This window comes from Bombus vosnesenskii, unplaced genomic scaffold, assembly GCF_011952255.1.
Source record: "Bombus vosnesenskii isolate JDL3184/JDL3185 unplaced genomic scaffold, Bvos_JDL3184-5_v1.1 scf7180000013379, whole genome shotgun sequence".
NCBI classification, from domain to species: domain Eukaryota; kingdom Metazoa; phylum Arthropoda; class Insecta; order Hymenoptera; family Apidae; genus Bombus; species Bombus vosnesenskii.
The window spans coordinates 1088529-1108652 of NW_022883009.1; the positions used below are offsets into that span (position 1 = coordinate 1088529).

Below are 20124 nucleotides of genomic sequence, written 5' to 3' on the forward strand. Positions count from 1 at the left end.
CGATAAATTTTCGTAGCAAGCTTCAAGATCAGTTGCTAAATTTCAACAATTTTATTAGGTATCAGTTTACCCTGATCACGAGCCTTAAGATACCATTAAGGAATTCGATGTAAGCAGAGATAACAACTTGATTCGCATACGCGTCGTTACAAATGTTCTTTTTTTGCTTCTTTGCCAAATGCTCTGCAACTGTCTTTCTAAAGTTTAACGGCGGATAGAAACATTTGCGGATCTTTGTTTTCTTGTACAATGACGACGACGACAACGACGACGACGACGACAAATAAGATATTTAACAGAATAATATATTATGCGAGAAATAAAATTTAAAGAAAAAACAAACATGTGGTCAACAAGGATCACCAAGAGTTTCAGGTCTTCCAAGCGATTTCTCACGCAAAAGTCGACTAGGGTAAACTAACGCTCCTTTTCGTACGGACGAATAAAATTGGATATCCCAAACGAGCTATCACGGAAAGCCCCCCGTTTAAAAGAAACAAGCACGTGGATCTAGTTTCCTGGTCTATTGTTAAAAAAGTGAGAAATTGATCGTGAGCCTAGTATCGAAATGATTGAATTGTCGTTCGTTACAATTTGGCAATTGATTTTGCTTTAGGCGATCCGAGAGCTCTGTTACACTGTACTTTCCATTTCATATCGACATGCTTTATTCCGCTTCTATAAATCGTCCTCTTTACCTGCCATCTAAAATTGAGTTAGTCTTAGCCTCTCAGTGATTATCAAATGTGAGTGTATTACTTTAATTATTATTTTTTTTTCCATTTTAAATCGATATAAGCTGTTTTAGCCGCTGCCTCTTTGCACTTATTTTTGTTTAATATATAATATTTATATTCAACTATCAGTTTATACCCTCTTTCCTCAATTTGTTTTCATATTTTCTTCCTTTTTTTTTTTTTTTTTGGACGGGCTTTGCGTTAACCCATCGCGAACACAACAATTTCACCAAGACCGGCCTGCAACTGTCTCTCGTCCTTAAAATTTTCTTTCTGTACGTCAAACAAAAAAAAAAAAAACACAAGCTAAAATAGGATAAACTAAACAAAAGAATACACACACACACACATCTTTTCTCCCCGCCGAAAATAATCCACCGACGCGGAATGGTGGATACTCTTTGGTCCATGAAAGTTAAAAATTTTGAAGATAATTGACCTGAGAGCATATCGATTTTGCGAGTCAGCGGCACGGTCCATTACGATCAGAAATATTAAAACATCCGTATATGCTTTTAGTTTGTTTCTCTTTCTATCGTTCCTTATTATTTTTTTTTTTGCTTTACTTTACCTACTCGTCTAATCATTGCTGCCTGCCTAACTAATAATATATCATTCTATCTTCCTAAAAGTACGCGTAATTGCATCCGGAGGCGATCGATCTTCCGATCGCTCCGTATTTCTTACAACTAAAATTTTTTTATCTTTGCAACGCTAGATATCTCTTGAATAACGAACGAACAACACTGGTCAATCGTGGGCGATATCGGACACAAGATCGTATAAATCATGTTGTGTCCTGTCTCTTCTTCTTTCATTTTTCTTTTCACCTTGAAATCCCACGCATTTAAAATAACAACGAAGGTCTCCGTTACGATTATAATTAATTAATAGTAGCAGTAATAATATTTATAATTATTATTATATAGCCTCTAGTCGTCTAATGTCTATGCCCAACTAGTGAAAAAATTTGTATATAAATCGTTTCGCTTCCTCTCCGATTCATGCGTGTCGTTCATAATCATAACAATCGATCTATGAACGAAGGTCCGACTAGAGAGGATTCGACAAAGTGTAAAGTGCAAAATATAGTAAGCTACAATCGTATTTTAGTGCTGTCTCTCACGACTAAGCCTATGTACCATCACTGTAGCCGTATCCCTTTTGAACAGTAATCGATAATCGACTCGACCGTTTGCGCGTGCACGCTATAATCTTTAAGACTAAAAGAACTCACAAAGAACTCTGTATCCTTTTTTCTTTTCTAAGCATGGTCTTTCTGAATTAAATTATACATAAAATTATGCTTCGGATAAACTGCGTAAAACTCGTAACAAGTAAGACAAGGATATATTTTTAACAACGATAATTTCTATGACCCTGGACACACACACATCCTTGTCTCACGTTATTTAGAATTTAATATTTACAAAAAGAGAATCTACGTTATAACGATTAGCTTTAGTTGATTATGAATTTATGTAACAAATTTAATAGTCGTTTTAATCGCATATTTTTGCTCTTGGGAACAATATATATATATATATATATAGATATTTTACCCACGATTCATTTCAAGTTAAACAGGAAATAAACGAACGTATCATTTTTTGGGTAACGATAAAATCCATGTTTTCTAATATAATATATATAATATACAGAATATATAGAATATATAGTAGTAAAACTGTGTCCAGCTGTACTGGCTAAGCACAAATGTTTTGTTCAATAGAGTACGGTACAGTACGATATGGCGTTAAGTTACTACTAAAGTGCCTTCAGTCTATCCAATGTCAGTACTATCTTGTATTTGGTGTCGTTAAAACCGTCCCTCTGCAGTCTTTCAAGAATTGCATGTCCCGTTCCGTTAATTTCCCCATTAACTATCTCCATCCTTGCCTGCCCTAACCGCGGACTTCTTTCCACCTTGGCTCCCTATTACGCTACTATATAACTTCGAATCAGGCTCGACAGCTTGACAACAGCTCAACGGCTCAACAACATGGCGAACGGTCATCGTACATATATATTGCATTTACTCAGTCTACGTGGTTCCCTTATTTATATTGTGTGTGCATGTACCGCCGTTTTACTTCAATAAACGTATGCATATTTTCGATGCTACATGCAACACGTTTGATTCTCTCCGTAATATTATAGTCACACAATAGTAAATATACTCTTTGTTGATTTGGACTCACGTTTCTTTTGCAATTATCTTGCTTACTTTTTTCTCCTCTTTGTTTCATAACTGATCCTCGTTGTCGTACAACTACGTTAAGACGACCAAACGAGTACACCGGTTCAATCATATATAAACTCTTTGTATGCGCATATCTCTTTTTCTTACGTTCCTCCTTCTTTTTTCTTTTTATTTGTATAACATCCGCGATTCCCTTGAAGGGAAGCGACGCGGTAAAGCTCGTTTCGTTTGTAACTTAATGCCCGTTTCGTGTTACGCGCACGAAAATCATTTTTCGAGAAAGGGAGCTTTCGGTTTACGAAATAGGCTGAGATACACCCGCCGATTTTGTCCGAAAGAGCGAACTTTCGAACGAATCAAGAGAAAACCAGTAGTTACAGGATCCGATATAGCACGAATTATATCACGTTTAATAAAGTAACCGGACATAAAAGGTACTCCGTTCGACTGTATTTGACTTTACTAGCTGCTATGATTAATATCATATATCCATTTGTTAAAAGTCCAGTTTCTTTAGTTTCGCGTTGATCCATTGAAAAAGGAGAAACTGTTTTGAGCTGCAGTAGACACATGGTCTACGATTCAATTTCCCCATATTGGCGGAAACAACGTCTTCGGATTTAGCTGTTTGTTCTGCCTGTTTGTTGTTTATCAAACGTTCGTTAATTGTATAAAGGAAACAGATGTACAATTATCTACGTATCAATGACGATGATCATCGGATGTTTAAAATTTGTATATTCGATTGACTATCCGTTTACCCCCATATCTCTGATATCGTCCTTTCTTGATTCGTCCTACTAGCGTTGTCTTCAAAAACCAATCCTCGATTGTATTTTATTAACTACGAGACTAATCTAACTACTACTACTTGTTCTCTCTTTGTCCGTTCGAAACACTGCGACCTTTTCTTTTCTTTCTTTTACAGCTATGGGTTTATCCGGAAAGCCACTGACACGTACGCTCGCATCGCTCTTGAGCTTTTCACGCGATTTTTTTCGTTTGCTGCCTCTTCCTTGCGTAACGTCCCCTGACCCTTACCACGACGACGAAGAAATCGATCAACGATTTGTTCAACGATTTATCGACGATTGCACGACGCGAAGTGATACTTGGCCGTTAAGAGCACCTCCGGAAACGTAGGAGGAGCATCGTAACGGTAATTTGGATTCTTTCTCAAGAGGCAGAACGAAGGGAAAGAGCCAAGGAACGTAGCCTGAGAAGAGAGGACGCACCGACAGCGGTCTACCGCTGCTGACCCATACTACTGCTGCCACTGCTGCTAAGAGCCATGTGCGACTTAAGGCTATGTATGATCTTAACGTGGGCGACCATGTTATCTTTCCGCGTGAATTCCTTATAACAAACCGGACAAGCAAAGTACTTGACGTTACGCTTGTGTGAGGTGACGTAGTGCCGGCAGAAATTACTGATGTGTGTGTAGGTACGATTGCATACAGTGCACCGGTATACGTCGCCCTCTTTCACGCAGAAGTCCCGTACCGAACCTTCCGTTCTCTCGTTTTCGACCTTAAACGATCCTTCGAAGTCGCTTTGACTGATCTCCGATTCACCGGCGACCAGATTAAATATGGCACTGCTCAAATTGTCTTTCGACACCTTTTGCTCCGATTCGGAATCGGAATATTGCTGCGAGTCATCCATGGACGCCATAATTGCCGTTGACGATGTTTTTCCTTGAAGAGACGTGCTGTACTCCTTACGAAAGCATCGCTCGAAGTTGATGCGTATATGAGTCGGTGACTGCGAGCCACCGCCACTCGACGTCTCCTCCGGGTCTGAAACGAAGAAAACTTTCTTCTTTAAACAGTTCTCGACGCCTACACCTTTGTATCGTATAATATATATATATATATACATATATATATATATATACATACATATATACATACATACGTACGTACGTATGTATATGTATATATATATCAATGTTATAATAACATCGTTCGAACTTAAGTATATCGATGCATTAGCTATAAATTATCATATATTTCTAGTAATATATAATAGTGTATAATAATGTACTGATATAATAACGTATTTCTATATTTGTGGGGGGAAGCAAGAGGAAGGGTAGAGCCAGCAAAAAAGAGTCACCGTATTCGAACCGGCTGTCCGTCAACTCTGTCCCATGTTAAGTGTTTTATGCCGCACCCGCTTTTCCGTGTCCCCACCCCTGTTCGTCGTCATTCCCTCTTCAGATTCTTTCGCTCTCACGCACGCTTTCGCTACTGCTCACTGTTGATCGCGGCTTTGCCTCGATCCCGTACCGGCTGGCTGCGAAGAGGACCGTTACGGTCTCGTTTGCCATACCATGAAGAGCATTTCAGCGACTCAACGATGGCTCTCTCTTTCTTTCTTTCTTTCTTTCTTCCAAATAAATATGCACCATACACGCGCTCAGACATTCTCGCGATCACACGTACGTACAATCTTTTTTCATACACACGCGCGCGCGCGTATAATTCTTTCTCCCCTCCCATGTGTCTCTCTCACACACACACACACACACACACGCACGCACGCGCACACACACACACAGGCGCGCGTGCTCTCACGCACCCTTTCTTCCTCGTCTGTCACGCACACTTACATTCCACCCTCTCGCGTTTGCAGTCTTACACCATTTAGCTCGTATTTTTCCTCCCGTTCACCTGGACTCGCTCTCGTATCTATTGCTACGGAATGTATGCAAATACATGTATACACGCAACACATCACTCAGTCAGAGACGAACGCTTACACATACGCGTGCAGAATGCACGTATATGCGAATGTTAATAAACATCATCATCACGTACACTCGAAAAAGACCCCCTCCCTATTAACTTTACGTTTTAAATAGTCCGTGCGTCCCGTCAGTCTAAACCGTATACGCATATTATCCATTCTCTACGGGAAGACGATCCATCGAGATCGAGGACGCTCGAGAAGAAGCAACGTTTTCTCTTCTTCGATGCAATTATATATTGTTATACTTAATCCGCTTTCGGCTTCACTTTACATCAGATTCTTTTATTCGACTTTCTCTTATTTAGATTCTGGCATTTCGGAACGGTTTCATTTTATTATTTTTTTTTTTTTGTTTTGTTTTATTTTATGTTATATATTTTTTTGTATTTTTTTGAGCGGCTGGCCTCCCCTAGTTCCCTCGCTTCCCCCGCGCAAAGGTAATCTCTCAGAGATCAAATGGTGACTCAGATAATCTCAACTCACCTGCGCAAAGAGAACAAAGCAACACGTTTCACGGTCACTACCGAACGATCATCATGTTCGACATCTTCGAAGCACTCTGTCATGTGTGCGCGTGCGTGCGTACGTCAGTAAAGTAATTTCTTTTCTTTTCTTTCTCTCTCTTTCTCGAACATCATATGGAAAAGAATGTACGTCACACTCTCGATACCAATTTCTTTTTATATTGATCTCTCGCTCTCTCTTTCTCTCTCTCTCTCTTTCTCTCTCATCATTCGCTCTTTCTTTTCCGTCACTACATTTGTTTGTCCATTTCTTTCCGTCCTGTCGTATATTTTCATCTGTTTTCTCCTTCCCGTTTCGTTTTCATGTTTCGGACTTTTCCCCAAATTTCTGTTTCTCCGTGTTTCATTCCTCCGTCGTGAAAACTCAATTAGGCAACGAGAAGAACGCAAGAGAAGGCGGAAGCGATAACCTGCCGACGTTCGTTGTCTGTTAAAAAGAGCTACGCACACTTCTTTTTTTCGTTGTAATGACATCTATCCATTTCACCACGGTCCGTCACTTCGGCGCAAACATAAATTGCGTTCAACTTTCTTACAATGAACGAACGTGAAAAAAAGTAAACCAGCGTTTCAAATAAAAATCAGAAAAAAGTAAGCACCGCTAAAAGCTGGCTCCACCCCCTCCTTTTACCAAATGGCCAATGACAGCGAAGCGTTTCTCATTCGCGTGCGGGGATTATAAAATCATATATATAATAACATGTACATGTGTATATATTTATATGTTGCACATGTATACGTATAACAATATATACATATTGTATACACGCACGCGCGCGCGCGCGCGCGTGTTTGTGTGTCTGTGTGTGTGTGTGTGTGTGTGTGTGTGTGTCTGTGCGTGCGCGCAATATGTGAAATGGGATCGAAAAAGGTAAGTAAAAGTGGCAGTAAATAGAAATGTATATATAAATATATAAGTCTAGATTAGAGAAACGAGTGAGGAGAACGAGCGTAAAGAAGAAGGAACGAAGCGCTGCGCATTGGCCGAGCATAAATTACAATGGGTATGTATATTTTATATTATGTCCCTTAACGACAATCGGTGGGTGGTAGGTTAGATTTTTGGAGGCTACAGCATTCAAAAGGGAATATATATCTTGTGTGTTTGTTGGCACGTTTTTTTGATTCCGCTCGAACGTCTCGTCGTTTCAGAGGAGCATACACAAACGCCTGTATGGGCTCAACGAGACGACGGCTTCCTTTCTCTCTCATACACTTTGTTTCTTTTTTCGTAAATATATGTGTATGTATGTATATATATATATATATATACACATGGCACGCATATGTATACATATTTTTTCGAGATTTTTTTTTCTATTTCGAGTTGTCACAGGTCAACGCGTGACTTAAGTAGTGGTCTCGTTTTCGAAAGCCCGTTAAACTTTGTGCGCATCGTGTTTCGATATGTTTCGCCTACGCGGCTTAACACTGCCGAAAAATTCGTTTCAGATTGCACGGAAAAAGGAAACGGTTATTATCATTAGTAGTAGTATTGCTTTTTTCTTTTTTTCTGATATTTTTAACAGACCGCGTGAAACCCGTGACACGCATAAACTCCTGGGAGCCTATTCACCTTCTCCAGATACAAATCACAAATACTTTTTTCAATACTCAGCGAGATTTGTTGACCTTAATTCCATGTAAGGATGCTAGCTCAGGCAGTATCCTCGAGTTAACATCTTAACGAATTGCACTCGTCAACAAATTCATCGGCTCGAGTCTCAATATTCTTTCTTATTTTTTTTTTTTTATTCATTATTATTTTTTTAGTGTACTTGAGTCTACGACCAAAAATAGCCTCCCCGGAAATATTGCTGCGATACTGCGATTCGTAATTAGTTTGCAGTCGCGCAACGACGAGCAAGGTATAAAATTAACAGATGAAAATTCTGAAAAATTAAATTGATTAGCACATCGTACAGCAGTGTTTTGTAATATTTTCATTTGCATATTCATCACTCAAATTTGTCAAGATGATTGTAATAATTTTGATAAAACAAATGATAGGTAAATACGTAAGAATATTTGTTAAGGGTAAGAATACAATATCACCTGGAAAAGATTGCAAACGGAATATTTGTGTGTAATCACTGTTGGTCAACATCGAATTGTACCAGGAAGTTAAATTTAATTCGGTATAATTCAAATGGAGCAAAAAATGAGTTATTTAAATATTGATAAAAACCTACGTTTGCCAAATAGGCACGATATCCTCCTTTTCCATTAATAAAAAATGATTGGCAACGTTTACACCGCTTACATATCAATATTGTAATATACATTCAATTACTTAATAGTTATCCTGAGTGCATTTAGAGTATCCTGTTCTCAAGTTAATAAATATTATTTGGAATTCTAAAATCAATTCACAGATACTCGATAACAGAGTCTTATCTTTTAATTTCAGTGATAGGCATAGTTGGTGCGTATATTAGATGGAAACGACACAATGTTGTCGTTAATTTGCCGAGAAGCTAAGTTTACAGGTTATGTGCACCGAAACATGTAATTTCAAATAGTTGTGAAAAGGTAAGAGTATGGGATCCCTTTTAAAACCGTACAATGCCAATTTTGTATCTTTCGTATCTTTCTATTTTTTTTCAAAAGTATAAATCATATTGACACTGCAAAAAAAGACACGTACGTTCGTGGGTGCGGTTACATCGATAGATATCGCTTCTTAAAACTTTAATTCACGATCGCGCTGTATCGTTTCCACCCGATATACGTACCACCCGTAATTCTTAATTTTTGAACTTAGGAACAGAGCTAAATCAGTTGATACTACTATCCATTGATTAAAGATTAAATTTGTTCAAGCTAGTGTACTTGTACCAAAGAATGTTTTAAAATATGTAATGACATCGTGTTACTTCGATTATTCACGACATAGATGGTGATTAAAAAGTTGCGTTAATCGTGTAAGCTGATAATGGAATTCCTTACCTTGCTTGAAACCTTCGTTCCCTTGCCTACTGTGTGGCCGCGCGAACGTCTCATCGGAGGCTAACAGATAAACAAGAACCAGTCAGATTATTGACAATCAAGCAAATTTTCACGAATGACAAAAACAAATAAACACATTTATTTAAGATAAAAAGGAGAAAGTGCTTTACCTTGGGCAGAGGTGCTAGGCGTCGGTTCAGGTTCCCGTTTAACACGAGATGTTAGTGATTCGGGTGTGTCAGTACCATTTTCCGTTGGTTCGTCCTTCCTCGTCGACGACAAAGAGGAAGCAGCCAGACTGGCTCCCGATGATGCCGAGTTCCCGACGTTATTGCTGTTCACGTTGTTACTACTCGCCGAAGCAGTACTGGAGTTTCCGCCTCTACCATTATTACCGGTGCTTTCGCTCTGAAAGTCGATACTCATCTTCATTTCCATCATTTCTGGCGAACCTTGTACGAGATCTGTCCCCGAACAGGACTGCAGCTCCTGGCCCGTGATCTCGCCGATCGGCGTATCGGAAGAACCGCTGAGCTTCCTCGGTCTGCCCCTTTTTCTCTTTGGCGCGGATAAGGCCGAACCAAGGAGAGGATGGCTCGACATATGGTGCATCCTCTTCTGCGAGACGTGGTGGTGAGGCCCGATTTGGTTTATTCTATGTAGATTCGGTGGTGGTGGAGGTACTGTGTTTTGATTGCCAAGCAACGAAGAGGTAATACTAGGCAAGTCACACTTGTCCTCGTTTACCTCGGTCAGGCCCTTTATCCTAAGAGACTCAGCGACTCTCAAGAAAGCGGTTAGCCTATCCTGGTCGACGCTGACCTCCCCACGATACATGAAATCCAAAAGACTGCGCATATCCACGTAGGGGACATCTTTAAGAATGACTATCGGGTGCTTGTCGGGGTGTCCGACGAAAAGGGCCTGCAAAGATAGTAAGAAAAAAATACTCGGTCGGTATAGATTCGGCAAGAGGGTCGAGTAAGAAAACGTTATGAATTATTAATACGCGTCATGAATTAATCTACCGTGATGAATTATTAATAATGCTCTAGAACGCGATTCATTGGACTTCAAAAAGAAAGCATACGTTTCCCCCAGGATCTCCGGTTTGACGATGCATTGTTCTCTCTGGATGAGACTTGTCCTTACCTGAAAATAGGGACTACACGCCGACAGCACCATCTTATGTGCCCTGAGTAACTGACCCTCGACGGCCAGCGTAACATCGACGAACGACTCGTCATGGAGTAGTTGATCGAAAACGGAGAGTAGATTACTTTGATGATTATTCCAGCGCAGACAAAATCTCTGCGACGCCATCGCTTCACTTCTCAGATCCGCCAAGTTACCGTTAATGTCCGCTAACATCAGATCTAGTGTTGATCTTTTTATTGGTATTGCTGCTGCCGCCTCGTCGTCGCTTCTTCTCGCCTTCCTCGACGAAGCCGCTTGCTCTTGCTCGTGCTCCTGCTCGTACTCTTGCTCGTGCTCTTCTCTTCATCGGCCACAGTTTATCATATCCTTCCTTCACATGATCTGCGTCAACAAAAACGAAACGTTTATTTAACAATTAACTAAAAATCTTTATTTTCTTTAAATAAAATGATTTCACGCATCTACACATTCATATAATTAATACGAGATTTATTATACAAAATGCTGTTCAATTACTTGCACGATAGTCGAACTTGCTTCGACGTAAATGATTCATCTCAATATGAATCACTATATATATTACTAATTCGTTCTCGCGATCAACGCGTGCGGAAATGCTAGGAGATAACCGTGGCTCGACAGAATTCCTACACATGGAAAATTTCTTGAAAATCATGTACGATCCTGGACGAGTCCTCTAAACGTTCCACGTATATATACGATAACGCCTGCATGCATAATCGTCCATATAAGCTTGCGAGACGATACGCACGAAGTATGAACGTGGGTGTACGACCCTGGAGGACGTAGGTTGGGCGAATAGGCGACTCGCTTCGTTCGTGCCTTTTATGTAATTCTCTCCTCACCCCTTCACCAGCCCAATCACGGTCACGTACGCAACGTTTGTTTCGCCAAGACCGCAGAGATGCGGCAGAAATGACTTTCCTCGGTTAGTCGAAGGGCGGAATTCGTAATCTGCCACCAGGGAAAAGGCTAGAAATAGCCGAACAGGTCGCTAATCCAACCGTCGCCCACGATCAAAAGAAACAGATCAGCCGATTGGTGCCATTTATCGAAAAAGAGATAAACCGTTGACTCTCGATACCTTCAGATCATTTCTACGACGAGTTTAGATTATATTCGTACAGAGTTGCGAGTCAACAATATGATCAGAAGGAAAACAAGAAAAAAAAAAGTAAAAAAAGGGGGAAAGAAAAAGAAGTGCAAAAACGTTGTGCGCAATCGTAACGCAGATAGCATAAATTATTTATGTTTTTCACGAACCCTCTATAACTTGGAAGTTACATATCTTATAGTCATATCTTTCATATTCCGTTTTATCCACTTATCATTTTATATACTCTATATTATATTTTATTATCGTAAATATTATTGAACTCGTATAAGACCGTCTATTTACATACATACTGGCTCTTAATTTTGATATCAAAATGAGAAACTACATTGCACTGCAGATTCTTTTTCTACCGAGTAAATAAAACTTTGGTCGCGGAGAAAATCCTCGATGTTGAAATGCATTAAATTTAAAGACACATCGAAAACGATAACAGGTACCGAACGTGATATCTACCGTTGAAGATCCATAGGTATGGAGCAACAAGAAAAATATCCGCATGAAAAATCCGAGAAACGGGAAGCAACTTTTTCAGCGAATGATACGGAGGAGAATAAAAGCGAGAGGAAAAGAGAAAAGTCCTGCCTCCGCCTCCTCAGTCCTCGGAACTACACAACGTGTGGAAGAGGTCGACGGGTCGGCCGAGAGAATCAATAGCATTTTCTACGCATTCGGATCGATACCGTGTTCCGTTGCTTTCGCGCGCAAATCTCGATATATGTGTACACGTACACACATATTCATGGACACGTGTACACGATGAACCACGCGAAGTCTACATAGAATGTTCATCGTGAACGTTGTGTCGTATCGTTATATATATTCGGTATAAATGCAGGATAGCAGTGCACGACCTTGCACGACCTTGTTAATACCTTGAGTGAATGGTTTTCACGGTGAATGGCACGTCATCATGGTGCAGCACACACCTCAGTGGCGGTACGTTAAACGATCGCGATCGAAGATTTCTGAAACGTCGTGGCGCGAGTTTCGATAGTCGACTCCTTCATCTTTCGACATCGCTCGATTCAACCTCGACTTCCTGATAAATGGATTACGTAATGAAATCGTGCGAACTCTCGACCGCTTTATTAAATCGGCTGCAAAAATGTGGAATTCACAGTGTGACCAACGTAACTACGAAGACTATATGACGGTGTATCGGCGTCTAACGATCAGCCTGCGCTTTTTGAACCTTTTTCTATATGCTCATTTCTCTTTCTCCATCTTATGAGCTAAAAATTAAATAAATAAGAAGAAGAAGAAGTCGCTTTTCGCGTAACGATTACGACATACATGTGGTACAAGCGGAGAAAGAGGGGGAAAAAAAGATGACGTTTTAATCAGTGTAGACATTCCGTCTACTCTAAAATAAAATTCTGACCCCTGATGGCAGATACGAGAATAATCTAGACTCTAGACTGTATCAGAGATAACGTTTACGCGAATAAATGCATAAGGATCGTTAAAGAAAATCTACGGGGTACCAATCAGTTTTTATTCTGCCGGGACATAATCTTAGGTGATTACGTAAAAAATTATTGAATCAACTGAAATACGTTGCCTCTTCGATCGGTATTATTAGCATCTTTTTGATAATACTTGGGTTAAAGGAATATTTTCGATCGAATCGAAATAGATATCGCTGCGAAACGCGAAAGATTGGCAAACTTGTATTCAATGAACCGTACATGAAAGTTAATAGAGAAGGAAACGAGACGAGAGGGGAACAGACGTAAATGAAGACCGTGACAGTGTACACAATTGCGTTCCTCGAAAGGTGCACGTATAACCAATATCGAACCACCACTCTTAGTCATATTTGTTTAGTCGTGCAGACACACCGGACCGTGTTCGACCAGTTTTCGAATGTACATGAAAAAACCTGACGCTTCTACACACAGGGCCGTGTTAACGACTCGAAATATAAAAGTAGTCTCTAGATTGCCAATCGAAACGTCATCACCGATTCTCGAACGCTATTCAGATTATCAACAACGGCCGCCTGGCGAATACGCTCGTGTCTCTATTCGAGCTTTAGCGATGATCACTTCTCGCGATATAATTAAACCATTAATTACTTCCTATGCTTTCGTATCATTCTTCTTGTTGAAGGTGTATCATGACGTTCCAACATGTGGAAGCGGTCTCGAACGCCGATTAACGTACGTTTCGCTCTAATAACGGGAAATCGAGAAATTCGTGAAATAGGAAGCACGAAAGCGAATCGTTGGGGATCCAGCGACCGTACACTATTCGTTCGATCACGCGTGCGACCGTGTTCTACGTGGACGATAAAACTCGATTAAATGATATTTACAACTTCTCTATCGAATCGATTTGCGCGACAGAGAGCCTGTATAACATGCATGTGCGCGCATCTCTATGCTGCTAAAACATTTGCATTCGATAGATAACGTCGTTCGAACAAACGCCGATTACAAATCGGTGAAAGGTTGCACAATAATAGAGGAGCGACGAGTAGAGGGGACGATCGAGCTGCTGTTGGTTTTATCTGACCGTATATGTACCACCCTCTCGATCATTTCTCGTACGAACTTCGATCCGTTAGAATCCCTTAACGATTACGATCACTGCCATTGATATTACGATATGTAGCGTCACTGCTGGGTTCTTTCTTACAATTAGTTCAACAACGTTGTCATCGTAACCGACCCCATTGTTCCTAGCTTACACGACTATGTATATTCATCGTTACTACGAAGATAGTTTTAACGATGCTCACAAAAACATTTGCACGCTATCACGATACTATGGCTAGTCACATGCAACACGCACACGTTTACTCACGGTGCGTCTATAGGGAACGAGCGAGTCTCCCGACGCGGTTGACCCCAAAAACAACAAGGTTTTCGCGATTGTTGGAGAAGAATACCTTCGCGACCGTGACGGCAACGATGACGGAAAGAATCGTGGAGCCGCAGACAGTATAGAAGCTAGCGCAAAGAGAATTCGAGTGCGCGTTGCGCGAAGAGAACGTTTCGCGGCACGCGTACTCGATCGCGATTTATGTTGTAAACAGAATGAGATGTGGGCCATCATCGATGACACCGCGAGATGATACGTCGTATACGATCCATGTTGAGCGGTCAGCGCGCGCGTGCGTTCTCTAGCACGCGTACGTATACTCATGCAACCGGTAGCAGAAAGCTAATCAAATCTACGCACATACACGCGCACACACACGTACAGAGGCGGTACACGCACGCCTGTTGCTCACGCACGTGCGTGCACCAGCGTATCCGTATGCGTGTCACGCACACGGCTGGGCTACATTCTCGTTTCTGACGCGCACACGTCCTTAAAGCGAGAATACATGTATGCGTTCGTACGTGAGTGTACGCGACTCGCTCCTCTCATGGCCACGCATTGCGTAATCAGCACCAGCGGCAGAGTCACGCCGAGGTACAAAACGAACGACAAAGCGCGGCAAATACCGCTGCGTTTCGAGAGCCTGAAATCCTCGCTCGTCCTCCCTATCTCTTTCTTCGTTTCTCCGACTCTTTTCCTCCCTCGTACACCATTCTCAGTCTTTCTCTCTTCCTCTGTCTTGTCACGTCTCTCTCTTTCTCTTTTTGTTCCTCTGCTTACGTGCCCTCCCCTTGTTGGCTGGCCTGTGCCTCCTACCTTTTACTGTTTCGACGCTTCCGCGTATAGAGGATACGGGTATATGTACAGTACACACGTCGCATGCACGCCTAAGAGCCGGACGTAGTGTGGCTGTGTTCTCTACTAGGCATTCTGGGATCCATTAATAGCGTTTAAAGACGATAGTTTTTATCCTAGGATTATTCTTACTGCGATTCAGCCGAGAGATACGTATCGATAGAGAGAACATTCCGCTGAGTCATCGCTCAAGGATGTACGTGTCAGTCGACAAAATCGTTTCTGCAAGGAATTCTGCGGCCGGTCACGCTGTGCACCGTCGTTGCGCCAGCAAATATTTTTCCGTTTTTCTCGGTCCCGCGTGAAACCAACCACGGTTGTAATAACGACACGCCCCGCCACTTTGAACCGATTCTCGAGGGCCGTCCTCGCAATTGCCACACTGTCGAGTTTTCATTGCGAACCGACTCTTTTACACTTCAAATTTTCTCGTATTTGTAAGTACGGTTAAGAAAGCGTCACGAAACAGAGCAGAAGGAAATACAGAATATGAGAGAAAAAAGGAAGCAAATAGGGACATCCGGAGGCGCTACCCGGTCTAGAATAAGGGTTGCTTCATCGATCGACCGAATTTTAATGGTGGATCGAGGTCGAAGCCAACCGAGTGTGCAACGAAGAAGTGAAATGGCTAGATAAGCGGTTAAATGGATAGGTCAACGTGGAAAAGATTCAAATTCTGTTTGACAAGGGAACGTTGGTAATCGATTCGAAATTCTGCAGGATCATACCGTGAAAAAAGATGAGCGGGATGTTTCTTGGCACATCTTCCTTGCCATCGATAATGGAAAACTGAGAGAAAATTGAAGCGAGCGTCGAGGTTGGGCTTACAATAATCAATATCTCCAGCGACGAAATAAACGCTCGAAGCAAATCGAGAGTCTCGGCACAGCCGTTTGAGACAGAGATGGAAAGGGAGGGTAAGAGAGGGAAAGAGGGGGAAAGAGAGAGCGATTTGGGGTAACCTTTCTGACGAGATTTTCCTCGCGTGGTGGTGATATAATTCGGGAGTGTTTCAAATCGAGTGAGGCAAGCGTGCACACTCGGATATCTGTCCCTTGTCGCACCTCCTCCCACTGGGGGAGTGCCAGGATGTGCTTGGAACGATGAACGCGCTCACAGTTCACACATTCCCGAGCACACCGTGGCTGCGTATGTGTGTGGCAAAATGTATGAAGGCGTGCATGAGGCACGCGTATACGCGTGATAGTTTGTCGGCATCGAGGCACAGGTACAGCTCATTCCGTTAGGTTGTAGTGGAAGCACCAGGTACGAAGTTAACGGAGAATTTTGCGGCAAAGGGGAAGAGGGATTGGCTACTGAAGAACGTGTCCCACATTTTAGAGCCTTCGTGGAGAAATACTCGCAACATTTCTGATTCGTTCGTTCATTCGCCAACAAGCCGACACCACACACAACACCGGAATATACGGCGTTTTTGGATTCATTTCGCCATACAAATGGAAAATCGCATCAAGCTTTTTATTGCATATTCGAAAAGATTCGCCCCGCTTTTAGCGAAAATAATTGGTGATTACTACTATTGTGTATATACGAGAAATATGCATGCATAAATTCAAAACATTCAATGAATAATGCGGTCTTATTTACATAATTAGGAGTTCAAAGGTTTCGAAAGCATAGGTTTAATTCAAAAACTCACGAGCGATGTCGCCCGAAATGTCTAACCACGTACACATTAGTAACCGTAAGAGAGGTTTTCGTGTTGACATCGTGTTTCCCGAACAATTGAAATTTAACGAGTTTCAGCCGTTTTTCGACACGTCGAAAAGCATCGTCAACCCTAAAAGAATATCGTGTACTCCGTCACAGGATTCCGAGACGTTGAATCTCATCTCTGAAGAGCTTGCTCTTTTGCCCCTCTCAGACATGTGACCACCACAAACACAGATTCAACGTACACAGACTAGTCTGAGCCACTCTCACGCACTCACGCATGCACTCACAGACAGGTCGGCCATCTTTCTTTCTGTTAGCCTGCACCCTACTCCTCCTACCCGCCATCGCGCCCTCCTACACCTCCTCAACCTCGTACCCACCCCTCTCTGACGCTCCTCGCCCTCACGACCACCACCCTTCCGCCGACAACGACGGTCGACCTCGCTACGCGCATTGGCGTCCACCCTACATTTTTTCACAGTCGAACGTTCTCGATTCTCAAAACTTTCCTAAACATCATCCTCTACATGCTCAAAGGTTTCTGCGAATAGCTGTACAAACATTATGGCTCGATGCAGAATAACGACAGTTTACGACAGGAAAAATAAAAATTTACGACCGATAGTGGAGAACAACCACAAGGACATTACTTAGAAAAAGGTGGTCGAGTCAAACCTTGACGCAATTTTCAACAGCGATATTAAATATTTTACGAATATTTTGGTCATTCATTTTGACTTGTATTTAACGGACATATTATGTTAATTTTTTTTTTTTTTTTTTTTTTTTTTTTTTGGAGTTTATACATAAAAGTGGTCGACCCTGTAGCGAGCTGCGTGGCTTTTCAGCGATTTCCTACGCAACGTTCCGTTCCCATAGAGCGATTAAATCTATGCACCGTTGCCGACCCTCCGTTAAACATGATCGCCCCTCGATGCGCATTGCTGCGGCGGTCACCCCTCTTTTTTCACTAAATTTTTTTCCCTAGTATCCTATAAAAAATCAACTTCATTCCAAAGGATAATATTCCGCGCTGTAAAATAACCTTCTGCAGTTCGACCGTTAACAATTACGATTTTCAGATGTATTATTTCCACGGATACTACTATGTCGTAACGATGCTATTAATAAATGGTACTGCAGCAATTATAGCTGTAAATAATTGTAATTAATAACTTCGATTATTACTTGCTTATTAACTTTTTATTTTAATAAGATCGAGAGCAGGTAAGGTCGGTATATAATATTGTTTAGTTCGCGAATAACATAGTTTCGGCGGAAACTGAGCTAGCATGAAAAAGAAAAAAATTGTTCGATTAGATCAACTACGGCGCTGTTAAAGGACTGACTAATAATTTGCTTGTAACTCGTTATTCAATGCGACCTCAGTTTTTCAAGCACGCAGTCACGAGAAACGTGGCAACCTCGGTTGACGTACAGTGTCGTGCAAACGTATTACTGTATTACGTACAACCACGATACTAGCAGGTGTAACTAGGGCGCGAAGCTGAACAACCATTTCGCGATATAGTTGCATGGTGTTATGAAAACAGGTGCAGGTATACCCGACTCTTGCTCTACGACGTCCAGTTTAGACCGACCGGACTGTTGTTGACACACCATCCCCGGTGAATCATTCCAAGGATAAAGGAGATTCAGACAAAAGAACGACCAGCGGAAAATAAATACATACTTCGAAACGTTACTCTCGGAATCTATTACTGCGGACCATTATCAAAGTAACTGACCCCTTATACACAATGTGACGTGTAATATGCAACAATAGAATGCAAACAGGGTGAAGTATTCGTCACTATTGAGAAGATTATATAGCTAGAATGTATGTCACCACATTATGATGATTAACATATAAAGTTAAATCCTTTGTATCTCTTCATATATTTACTATCAGTCGACCTTTTCTGCCGATCAACCGAGAAATGGAATAATATAGTTCGAGAAGTACCCGTTTGAAATATACTAGCCTAGTGTCGCTGAAAAAGTAACAGCACCATTGTTTTCCAGAAAGATTTAGGGTTCTTGAGCAATTAACGAAAACACAAATGTATCATACTATATCTGCATGAGAATCAAAACTGCAACCAGTTGGCAAAAATGCAAACTGCTGTCGGAGCTCGACATTCTTGTAATGGATATATCCTGACGACCACGCAGTCGTAATCCACACACGTAATAAAAGGAACAACGGATGGGGAGTACAGGGAGAGGCAGCACGTTGCACAGTCATCACCGTTACACGAATGCGCAGGCGCACGAAGATCGTATACACGTTTTTTTGCACATAAAATAGAAATTGGTAATTCATACTATCTTATGCTAAAGTAATTTAAAGCTTACTTCATCTTAACATTATCGACAATTTAAAAAATACGAAACGTAATGTGAAACACGCGTTCAGCAAAGTTTTATTCCTACGTGTTCTATCGTAACAACAATTAACGAGTTACCACCGTTTCTCAAGTTTGTTCACCACAAAAATATTTCACATGATTGAAAACGTACAAGCACAAAATATATTTTTTGATTAACCAAATGTCAAAAATGTTCCTCTATTGGCAAAAATGTTTCTTATTCAATCGTCTTTTTTCGAATAACCTGCTGACATAACCCTCTAACAGAATAGACAGTGTATCGCAAAGGTAGTAATCTATATTATCGACCAACATCTAGATGTGCGGGAAGTTTGAATAAACGAAGGTCAATATATAGCACTTATCGATTCATTCTGAGTTAACAAATGATACTTGTCACATTAGTAAATTAACAAATTATTAACATCACAAAAGATACTTTCTAGGGTATACAGTTATTTAGTATAACTCTCCCTATAACATGCGAACGGCCACCATCATCACCATTATAATCGACGCTTCAACCCCTCGCGGGTACCATGATAAAATCGTCACGCTACTTTAATCAGGAACCCGCAGGAAGTTCCATGTAAGTTCTCATCGAAACACACGTGGGTACGAATATGTTGAGCTTCAGTGCACAAGCTAACACTTGTCGCTTATGTGCAGGTTATATCATTTTTTTTTCAAACGTTTCCGTGATTCACAATGTAGTTTTCAGACACAACATTATGGAAATAAATTTCGACAAAAATGTATACGTTTCCTCACTTCTTCGAATAAACTAAGTATTAGTCAATTCACCATCAGATGCTAAACAATATTCAATCGCAAAATGCTGTCAATATACATAATTCTTTACCTGATAGTAAAAAAAATAGACAGTATCGTTTTTAAATAACGCATGAACAATACAGGCATTTGCAAC

General features: G+C 41.1%; 1 protein-coding gene across 8 annotated transcripts in view; it reads right to left on the reverse strand.

Annotated features, from left to right (window-relative positions):
* LOC117237555 (protein tramtrack, alpha isoform) overlaps positions 1 to 20124 on the reverse strand; it is a 40864-nt gene that overhangs the window by 16059 nt on the left and 4681 nt on the right. For 7 of the 8 annotated variants that reach the window (XM_033501635.1, XM_033501636.1, XM_033501634.1 and 4 more), the window contains exons 2-4: positions 10320 to 10706; positions 9338 to 10091; positions 9168 to 9227 (exon numbers count right to left, since the gene is read on the reverse strand). In XM_033501635.1, coding sequence (XP_033357526.1) covers positions 9168 to 9227; positions 9338 to 10091; positions 10320 to 10538 — 1033 coding nt within the window. In that variant the 5' untranslated portion in view covers positions 10539 to 10706. Of the gene's footprint in view, positions 1 to 907; positions 4740 to 9167; positions 9228 to 9337; positions 10092 to 10319; positions 10707 to 20124 lie in introns of those variants that run through there. The other variant, XM_033501638.1, reaches the window with a different exon arrangement.